The sequence below is a fragment of the Ursus arctos genome, unplaced genomic scaffold (genome assembly GCF_023065955.2).
Source record: "Ursus arctos isolate Adak ecotype North America unplaced genomic scaffold, UrsArc2.0 scaffold_26, whole genome shotgun sequence".
In the NCBI taxonomy this organism is placed as follows: domain Eukaryota; kingdom Metazoa; phylum Chordata; class Mammalia; order Carnivora; family Ursidae; genus Ursus; species Ursus arctos.
The window spans coordinates 39,087,997-39,099,645 of record NW_026622941.1 but is presented as its reverse complement, the minus strand read 5'-3'; the positions used below and the strand labels follow the sequence as shown (position 1 = coordinate 39,099,645).

Here is an 11,649-nt window from a genome sequence, read left to right as displayed (position 1 = left end):
AAGAGGTGAAAGACCTGTACTCTGAAAACTATAAAACACTGATGAAAGAAATTAAAGACAAAACAAAGAAATGCAAAGGCATTCCATGCTCATGGGTTGGAAGAAAACATATTGTTAAAATGTCTATACTACCCAAAGCAATCTACAGATTTAAAGCAATCCTTATCAAAATACCAATAGCAATTTTCGCAGAACTAGAACAAACAATCCTAAAATTTGTATGGAACCACAAAAAACTGTGACTAGTCAAAGCAATCTTGAAAAAGAAAAGCAAAGTGGGAGGCATCAGAATTCCAAAGTTCAAGTTATATTACAAAGTGTAGTAATCAAACCAGTATGGTACTGGCACAAAAATAGATACATAGATCAACTGAACAGCACCCAGACATAAACCCACATTATATGGTCAATTAATCTTCGACAAAGCAGGAAAGAATATCCAATGGGAAAAAGACAGTCTCTTCAACAAATGGTGTTGGGATAACTGGTCAGCTATATGCAAAAGAATGAAACTAGACCACTTTCTTACATCATACACAACAATCCTAGAATAGAGCACAGGCAGTAATTTCTCTGACATTGGCCACAGCAACTTTTTCTGGATAGATCCCCCGAGGCAAAGGAAATAAAAGCAAAAATAAACTATTGGGATTATATCAAAATAAAAACTTTCTGCACAGCAAAGGAAACAATCAACAAAACTAAAGGGCAGAAGACATGAACAGACATTTCTCCAAAGGAGGCATTTAGATGACCAAGAAGCACATGAAAAGATGCTTAACATCACTCATCATCAGGGAAATGCAAACCAAAACTATAATGAGATTTCACCTCATACATGTCAACATGGCTAAAATCAACAACACAAGAAACAAGTGTTGGCAAGACTGTGGAGAAAGGGTTGCACTGTTGGTGGGAATGCAAACTGGTGCAGTCATTGTGGAAAACAGTATGGAAATTCCTCAAAAAGTTAAAAATAGAACTACCCTATGATCCAGGAATTGCACTACTGGGTATTTACCCAAAGAATACAAGAACACTAATTCAACGTGATATATACACTCCTATGTTTATAGCAGAAATGTTTACATAGCCAACTTACGGAAGTAGCCCAACACTGATTGATGAATGGATAAAGAATACACACACACACACACACACACACACACACACACACACACACACTGGAATATTATTCAGCCATAAAGAATAATGAAATCTTGCCATTTGCAATGATGTAGATAGAACTAGAGGGTATTATACTAAACGAAATAAGTCAGTCAGAGAAAGACAAATGCCATATGAGTTCACCATGTGTGGACTTTATGAAAACAAACAAGCAAAAGGAAAAGAATAAGAGAGAGAGAGACAAAGCAAGAAACAGACTCTTAATTATAGAGAACAAACTGATGGTTACCAGAGGGGAGGTGGGTGGGGAATGGGTTACAGGTGATGGCAATTAAGGAGGGCATTTATGGTGGTGAACACAGGGTGATGCATGAAAGTGTTGAGTTACAATATTGCTCACCTGAATCTAGTATTACACTGCTTGTTAATTAAAAAAATTTTTTTTATTATATTATGTCAGTCACCATACAGTACATCCCTAGTTTTTGATGTAAAGTTCCCTGATTCTCATATCAGATAAATTGGATTTTAAACTACAGACTATAGTTAGAGACGCAGAAGGGCACTATATTATTCTTAAAGGAAGTATTCAACAAGTGGATATGACAATTATAAATATATATGCCCCCAACAGGGGAGCAGCAAGATACACAAGCCAACTCTTAACCAGAATAAAGAGACATATAAATAAAAATACATTAATAGTAGGGGACCTCAACACTCCACTATCAGAAATAGAACACCCTGGCAAAAACTAAGCAAAGAATCAAAGGCTTTGAATGCCATACTTGACGAGTTGGACCTCATAGATATATATATAGAACACTACACCCCAGAACCAAAGAATACTCATTCTATTCTAATGCCCATGGAACATTCTCAAGAATAGACCATGTTCTGGGACACAAAACAGGTCTCAACCGATACCAAAAGATTGAAATTATCCCCTGCATATTCTCAGACCACAATGCTCTGAAATTGGAACTCAACCACAAGGAAAAATTTGGAAGAAACTCAAACACTTGGAGACTAAGAACCATCCTGCTCAGGAATGACTCGATAAACCAGGAAATCAAAAATCAAATTAAACAATTTATGGAGACCAACGAGAATGAAAATACAACAGTCCAAAACCTATGGGATACTGCAAAGGCAGTCCTAAGGGGGAAATACATAGCCATCCAAGCCTCACTCAAAAGAATAGAAAAATCTAAAATGCAGTTTTTATATTCTCACCTCAAGAAGCTGGAACAGCAACAGAGGGACAGGCCTAATCCACGCACGAGGAAGCAGTTGACCAAAATTAGAGCTGAAATCAATCAAGCAGAAACCAGAAGTACAGTAGAGCAGATCAACAGGAGTAGAAGCTGGTTCTTGGAGAGAATCAATAAAATTGACAGACCACTGGCAAGACTTATCCAAAAGAAAAGAGAAAGGACCCAGATTATTAAAATTATGAATGAAAAAGGAGAGGTCACGACCAACACCATTGAAATTGGAAGGATTATTAGAAATTTTTATCAACAGCTATATGCCAATAAACTAAGCAATCTGGAAGAGATGGAATCCTTCCTGGAAACCTATAAACTACCAAGATTGAAACCGGAAGAAATTGATTCCTTAAACAGGCCAATTAATTATGAAGAAATTGAGTCAGTGATAAACAACCTTCCAAATAACAAAACTCCAGGCCCGGACGGTTTTCCTGGGGAATTCTACCAAACATTCAAAGAAGAAATAATACCTATTCTCCTAAAGCTATTTCAAAAAATAGAAACAGAAGGAAAGCTACCAAACTCATTCTATGAGGCCAATATTACCTTGATCCCCAAACCAGGCAAAGACCCCCTCAAAAAGGAGAATTACAGACCGATCTCCCTAATGAATATGGACGCCAAAATCCTCAACAAGATACTTGCTAATAGAATCCAACAGTACATTAAAAGGATTATCCATCACGATCAAGTGGGATTCATACCTGGGATGCAAGCGTGGTTCAATATTCACAAATCAATCAGCGTGATACATCATATCAACAAGAAAAGACTCAGGAACCATATGATCCTCTCAATCGATGCCGAAAAAGCATTTGACAAAATACAGCATCCTTTCCTGATTAAGCCCTTCAGAGTGTAGGAATAGAAGGTACATTTCTCAATCTCATAAAAGCCATCTATGAAAAGCCTACTGCAAATATTATTCTCAATGGGGAAAAGCTGGAAGCCTTTCCCTTAAGATCAGGAACTCGACAAGGATGTCCACTCTCGCCACTATTATTCAACATAGAACTAGAAGTCCTTGCAACAGCAATCAGATGACAAAAAGGGATCAAAGGTATTCAAATTGGCAAAGAAGAAGTCAAAATGTCTCTCTTTGCAGATGACATGATACTCTATATGGAAAACCCAAAAGAAGCCACTCCCAAACTATCAGAAGTTATAGAGCAATTCAGTAACATGGCGGGATACAAAATCAATGCTCAGAAATCAGTTGCATTTCTGTACACGAATAACGAGACCGAAGAAAGAGAAATTAGGGAATCCATCCCATTTACAATAGCACCAAAAACCATACGTTACCTTGGAATTAACTTAACCAGAGACGTAAAGGACCTATATTCTAGAAACTATAAATCACTCTTGAAAGACATTGAGGAAGACATAAAGAGATGGAAAGATATTCCATGCTCATGGATCAGAAGAATTAACATAGTTAAAATGTCCATGCTACCCAGAGCAATCTACACTTTCAATGCTATCCCGATCAAAATACCGAGGACATTTTTCAAAGAACTGGAACAAATAGTCCTTAAATTTGTATGGAAACAGAAAGGGCCCCGAATCTCCAAGGAACTGTTGAAAAGGAAAAACAAAGCTGGGGGCATCACAATGCTGGATTTCGAGCTGTACTACAAAGCTGTGATCACAAAGACAGCATGGTACTGGCACAAAAACAGACACATAGACCAATGGAACAGAATAGAGAGCCCAGAAATGGACCCTTGGCTCTTTGGGCAACTAATATTTGATAAAGCAGGAAAAAACATCCGGTGGGAAAAAGACAGTCTCTTCAATAAATGGTGCTGGGAAAATTGGACAGCTACATGCAAGAGAATGAAACTTGACCACTATCTCACACCATACACAAAAATAAACTCCAAATGGATGAAAGACCTCGATGTGAGACAGGAATCCATCAAAATTCTAGAGGAGAACATAGGCAGCAACTTCTACAACATCGGCCAAAGCAACCTTTTTCATGACACATCCCCAAAGGCAAGAGAAACAAAAGATAAAATGAATTTATGGGACTTCATCAAGATTAAAAGTTTCTGCACAGCCAAGGAAACAGTCAGAAAAACTAAGAGGCAGCCCACGGAATGGGAGAAGATATTTGCAAATGACACTACAGATGAAGGACTGGTATCCAAGATCTACAAAGAACTTCTCAAACTCAATACACGAGAAACAAATAAACAAATCAAAAAATGGGCAGAAGATATGAACAGACACTTTTCCAATGAAGACATACAAATGGCTAACAGACACATGAAAAAATGTTCAAAATCATTAGCCATCAGGGAAATTCAAATCAAAACCACACTGAGATACCACCTTACACCAGTTAGAATGGCAAAAATAGACAAGGCAAGAGACAACAATTATTGGAGAGGATGTGGAGAAAGGGGATCCCTCTTACATTGTTGGTGGGAATGCAAGTTGGTACAGCCACTCTGGAAAACAGTGTGGAGGTCCCTTAAAAAGTTAAAAATTGAGCTACCCTATGATCCAGCCATTGCACTACTGGGTGTTTACCCCAAAGATACAGACGTAGTGAAGAGAAGGGCCATATGCACCCCAATGTTCATAGCAGCAATGTCCACAATAGCTAAATCGTGGAAGGAGCCGAGATGCCCTTCAACAGATGACTGGATTAAGAAGTTGTGGTCCATATATACAATGGAATATTACTCAGCAATCAGAAAGAACGAGTTCTCAACATTTGCTACAACATGGACGGCACTGGAGGAGATAATGCTAAGTGAAATAAGTCAAGCAGAGAAAGACAACTATCATATGATTTCTCTCATCTATGGAACATAAGGACTAGGATGATCGGTAGGGGAAGAAAGGGATAAAGAAAGGGGGGGTATTCAGAAGGGGGAATGAAACATGAGAGACTATGGGCTATAAGAAACAAACTGAGGGCCTCAGAGGGGAGGGGGGTGGGGGAATGGGATAGGCCGGTGATGGGTAGTAAGGAGGGCACGTATTGCATGGTGCACTGGGTGTTATACACAACTAATGAATCATCGAGCCTTACATCGGAAACTGGGGATGTACTTTATGGTGACTAACATAATATAATAAAAAATTATTAAAAAAAATAAAGTTCCCTGATTCATTACTTGCATATAACACCCAGTGCACCATGCAATATGTGCCCTCCTTAATACCCATCACCAGCCTATCCCATTCCCCCATCCCCTCCCCTCTGAAGCCCTCAGTTTGTTTCTCAGAGTCCATAGTCTCTAATGCTTCATTCCCCCTTCTGTTTACCCCCCTTTCTTCTTCCCTTTCTTCTTCCTATTTCTTATGTTCCATAAATGAGTGAAACCATATGATAATTGTCCTTCTCTCCTTGACTTATTTCACTTAGCATTATCTCCTCCAGTGCCATCCACGTTGCAGCAAATGTTGAGAAATCATTCTTTCTGATGGCTGAATAATATTCCATTATATATATATATAGACCACATCTTCTTAATCCAGTCATCTATTGAAGGGCATCTCGGCTCCTTCCATGATTTAGCTATTGTGGACAATGCTGCTATGAACATTGGGGTGCATAAGGCCCTTCTCTTCACTAAGTCTGTATCTTTGGGGTAAATACCCAGTTGCACTGTTTGTTAATTAACTGGAATTAAAATAAATACATTAAAAAAGAAAACCATGAATACCATAACTTTACAATCAGTAAATTGATTGCATTTCTGGCAATACTGTTAAGAAACTTTTGTTAAATCCTAAACAAAAGAGTCTTTTTTGTTTGTCTCTTTTTCCTTTGTTTTGTTTCTTAAAATCACTAAAATACGTATCTTCTTTATCCATTCATCTAACAATGGACCCTTGGGTTGCTTCCATAACTTGGCTATTGTAAATAATGTTGCAATAAATATAGGCATGCCTATATTTTTTCAAATTAGTGTTTTTGTTTTCTTTATTATTATTATTATGTTATGTTAGTCACCATACAGTACATCATTAGTTTTTGATGTAGTGTTCCATAATTCATTGTTTGTGAATAGCACCCAGTGTTTTTGTTTTCTTTAAGTAAATACACAATAGTGGAATTACTGGATCATATCAGAAATTTACTTTTAGGGGCGCCTGGGTGGCTCACTCATTAAGCGTCTGCCTTCGGCTCAGGGCGTGATCCCAGCGTTCTGGGATCGAGCCCCACATCAGGCTCCTCCCCTAGGAGCCTGCTTCTCCTTCTCCCACTCCCCCTGCTTGTGTTACCTCTCTCACTGGCTGTCTCTATCTTTGTCAAATAAATAATCTTAAAAAAAAAAAAAAAGAAATTTACTTTTAATTTTTGAAGAACCTCCATACTGTTTTCCACAGTGGCTGCACCACTTTGCATTCCCACTAACGGTGCACGAGGGTTTCCTTTTCTCCACATGTTTCTTGTGTTTTTGATTTTAGCCATTCTGACATATGTGAGGTGGTATCTCATTGCAGTTTTGTTCTGCATTTCTTTGATTATTAGTGATGTTGCACATCTTTTCATGTGTTTGTTGGCTACCTGACTTATGATAAAAGTAATACAGTGCAGTGGGAACCTAAATGGTGATGGGTCAATGCATTTCCATATGGAAAAAATGAATCTTGACCTTTATCACACATTATGCACAGAAAACAATTCCAGATGGATTATAATAAAGTGCTAAAGCTAAAAAAACAAAAACAAAAACCCGGAATATTTTCATAAGCTTGGAGTAAAGAAAAATTTCTTAACCTAGCACAAAAATGGTAAGTTATAAAGGAAAAAATGATTACTTGGACTTTATTAAAATTAAGAACTTCTCTTCATCAAAACAACATTAAGAGGATGAAAGTCAATCCCCAGGGCAGAAGACGAAAAGGTGCTTAACTTTACTAGCCATCAGAGAAATGCAAAGACAAACTTTAATACAACCACAACTCACCCACTAGAATTATAAAATGAAAAAAACCCATAAAATATCATGTGTAGTCACCATATGGAGCAACTGGAATTCAATAAACTACTATGGGAATATACAATTTTACAACCATTTTGGAAAAGTGCTTGGAAGCCTGATGCACACCCTATGATCACACAAAACCACCTGTAGATATTAGACTAAAACAAAGCAAAACAAAAGTATCTATGGTCACTAAGAGATGTGTACAAGAATACCGATAGCTATACTATTCAGGACAGCCATAAACCAGAAGTTACACAAATAGTGGAACAAAACAAACAATGTACAAATACATTATACTTGGAGAGTTAGCTCTCTAAGTATAATACTGAGTGAATTAAGTCGGACACAAAAGAAATAGATGGTAGATTCCACTTATATGAAGAACAAGAGAAGGCAAAAGTAACGTATGGCATTAGATTACTTGTGAGGCTGGGATAGTGTTGCAAAGGGGGACTTGATATGATTGCCAGCCTTTTGATCATATTCTCTTTGAGAAAATTTATTGTACTGTATCCTTATATGCTGTCCACTTTTTTGTATGTATGTTATATTTTAATAAAAATAGGTCAAAATGCTAAAAATCTGCCTTAAATCTATTTAGAAATAGATAAGGGTCATTTTATAGAACCCGCCTAACATTCAATGATGGAAAATTAAAAATGATCCATGCTTTTACATTATTGAGACTGCTCAATAATTTGTTCAATTAAAATCTCCATGTATAGAAAAAATTAGAAGAAAATATACTGAATTTGGGTGGTAAAATTATTTACTAAGGAATCTGTCAGCATTTAACAAGATGTGCATTCAGGCAATTTTACTTAACATCAACTCAACAGATATCTGCATTGCATGCACTTCGAGCCTAAAGCCTAATCATCTCCATCTACTGTTTGCTACCTGTGCTGTTGCAAAAACTTGCCCAAGGTTCTTCTCAGTGCATTTTTAACCTCCTTGTTTTTCAGGCTGTAAATGAAGGGATTCACTAGGGGAGTGACCACACCGTACTGTATGGAGAAGATCAGCTCCTGAGGTGAGCCTGAGGTTGGCATGAAATGACGGAGGAAAGCTGAGCCATAAAATAGGGTCACTGTGGTGAGGTGGGAGGAGTAGGTGGAGAAGGCCTTGCTTCTGCCCGAGGTGGAGCTGATGCTCAGGATGGTGGAGACAATGCACACATAGGAGAAGACGATCAGGAAGAATGTACCAAGGGCATGCAGGAGTGTGGAACAGAGCAGGACAGTGAGGTTGGTAGAGACATCAGAGCAGGACAAAGGGAAGAGGGAGGGAAGCTCACAGCTGTAGTGATGGATCGTTTTTGCCTCACAGAAATCCAAGTTCATTATCAGGGGAATGTTAATGAGTGCATCTAGAAACCCCAGGCTCCATGAACCCCACACAAGCTGCATATACAGCTGATTATTCATTACTTGACCATAGAGGAGTGGGTGACAGATAGCAGCATAACGGTCATAGGCCATTGCTGACAGTAGGCAGACTTCTGTTCCTCCAAAGTCAAACACAAAGAAGGCTTGAGCCAGGCAGCCCTCCACTGAGATGGTTTTCCTCTGAGACAGGAGGTTCTCCAGCAGCCTGGGCACTATGGCAGTAGAGAAACAAAAGTCCATGAAAGAGAGGTGACTCAGGAAGAAGTACATAGGGGTGTGGAGTTGGGGATCTGCCCTGATGATCAACAACATCAATAGATTTCCCATTATAGTCAAGAGGTAAATCCCAAGGAAAAGCACAAAGAGCAGAACCTGAATGTGGGAATCAACAGACAGACCAAGGAGGATGAACTCTGTGATGGTGCTGTGGTTCCTCAAAGCCATTTAGAGAGGATATTCCCTAGAAATAAAGATAGGCATAAACCTCAAACCTCTTTGACCACACTCAATTACCAGAAGAGGGGGGCTTGGACCAACTAGTTTATATTTAAAATTTCCTCATTGATTTTTTAGATCCTTTCTTCCAATACTGATATTCTGCTTCAATTCTGAATAGGTCAATCTCAGTATGATATTACCCTATAGTTGATACTCTATCTCAGAGATTGCTGAAGGAATTCACAAATTCATCCAGACCTGGACCATGACTAATTTAGTCAATTTCCTTCAACTGAAACTGATTAACAATATTACCCATAATTTGCATATTTTAAAGGACTGTCTACAGTGGATGTTGCAAAACTTGTCATTTCTCCTCTATCACTCAGTTTCTTACTCCTATTTAAAACCTTGCTGAGTTGCTCAATGACATTATTTTGTCTTCCTTTAGCTTTTTTACAATCACTTTCACATATATTGTCAATTTAATCTTTGGGGCAAGACTGAAACATGATCTGAATCTTAGTGCATGTGTGCCTGTGTCTTTCTTTGCCTTAGTATGTTGGAGGATGGAGTAGAATGAATAAGGGTAGAGCATGCTGAATCCATTTTACAGAAGAGAAAATTGAGTATCAGAGGTTATTTGTCTAAATTGCCAACTTTTAAAAAAAGATTTTATTTATTTATTTGACACAGAGAGAGACAGCCAGCGAGGGAGGGAACACAGGCAGGGGGAGTGGGAGAGGAAGAAGCAGGCTCCCAGAGGAGGAGCCTGATGTGGGGCTCAATCCCAGAACACTGGGATCACGTCCTGAGCCGAAGGCAGACACTTAATGACTGAGCCACCCAGGTGCCCCTAAATTGCCAATTTGAATAGTTGGCATTTGGTTGCACTATGTAGGACTCTAAGCCAAGAGGTGTCTCTGTCATACCATGTCTTCCAATCAAGGCTTGGCAGTGAATGTCCTTCATCATCTGGCACCTGTGTACCTATATAATTGCTCATATACTACCCCCTAGAGAGCCCTAATTCTGAGGGCAAAGTAGTGCATTTTCGTTCAAGTACTTTATGAACATCCTTTCTTTCTGGCTCAAGCATCAACTCTATCTGGAATGCCCTATCTATAGATCCAAATTTTATTTATTTTTTGACATTCACCTTGATTTCAACTTCTTTTCTAAGATCTTCATTGATCATTCTCTTTCTGAATTCACCATAATATGTAATAATAGAACTATTTTTTTTTATTGAGTGCCATTTAAGTTCTAGGTACTCCTACTAAACTCCAGATGCAAGTTGAAGTAAATCATTTTGTAAAGATTTTTCAAATAAGGGAACAAAAGTATTTGAGTATCATTCCAAATGATTAATACCATGAGTCCAACTTGAACTTTTATTATGAAGCCTGTATTTTTTCTATAATAAGTATCTACTTCTTTTCTGAAGAGTTTCTTAAGAATTCTTGTGTTTCTCTATAGTATGATCTAACTCATTAACTCATAATAAGTAACTCTGTTCCCGGTAGGCTACCACATGAATCTCTATTTTGCTGTCATAGTTAGTGTTAGTGTGCATTCGTAGTGCATTAATGTTTTTCATTTCATGATACTGTAATTTCATTGAGGCAGGGATCATGCTCTACAGTATTTGGCATCCAGAACACTCAGCCTAATGAAGGGAAGTGCACAGAGTGGAGCCCCAATGAGTATTTGTTGATAAAGAAAGAAATAATGAAATGAAGAGTATAGATTGTATAGGTAACATTTTTGTGAAAGGTTTCAGATCCATAAGCTTGATAAAGATTTAACATTAAAGATAAGTGAAAGAAAGAAATGCTGTGTGTGTGTGTGTGTGTGTGTGTGTGTGTGTGTTTGTGTGTGTAGGAGGAGGAGGAAGCAGAGTCAGATTGTTGGTGCTATGGAGGGTCTGGTAGAGGACTTTACCCATTCCATTCACAATCCTTCTTTTCATTTGTTTATTCTTCTACCATATTTCCACAAGCCCACTATTCAGACAGCAGATATTCACAAGTGCACTGCTATACGCCAGGCTATGCTAGGCACTGAGAAGACAACTTTGTATATACAGCTGTTTAACTATTTTATAGATACTCAGTTTCTTCTTTTTGATTTTATGTCACTCTTGTCTAGAATTCAAGGATTTATTCTCTTTTTAGACTTTCCCTTTGTGCCCAGTTTGAAAAACAACCTAGGGTTATATACTTAGGTTGTGCCTCTTGAAACCTTCCGCCTGGCTTTGTCCCCTCATGTTCAGAATCTGCCCTGTATTCTTGAGCTTTGCCCTGATACTGTAAAGTCTGACCTTGATGTTGCCCAAAGGGCTCACAATGAGTTTAATCCTGTAGAGCAGTCACCTTCCCAGTGTTTGTCCTGGGATTATTTGTTCTGATTATTTTCCCACTATTAATATTGAATATTTACATACTTTCCCAGACTTTGGGA

General features: G+C 38.2%; 1 protein-coding gene across 1 annotated transcript; it reads right to left on the bottom strand.

The window, feature by feature from the left end:
• Nucleotides 1–8,256: 8,256 nt before the first annotated feature.
• LOC113257373 (olfactory receptor 8S1-like) lies at nucleotides 8,257–9,192 on the bottom strand. Its single transcript, XM_026501569.1, has one exon. The coding sequence runs from the start codon at nucleotides 9,190–9,192 to the stop codon at nucleotides 8,257–8,259; it is 936 nt and encodes a 311-aa protein (XP_026357354.1).
• Between the last annotated feature and the right edge of the window lie 2,457 nt (nucleotides 9,193–11,649).

What these genes read in the sequence shown, in the direction of transcription:
- LOC113257373 (XM_026501569.1), bottom strand. Translation starts at nt 9,192, where the DNA reads ATGGCTTTGAGGAACCACAGCACCATCACAGAGTTCATCCTCCTTGGT.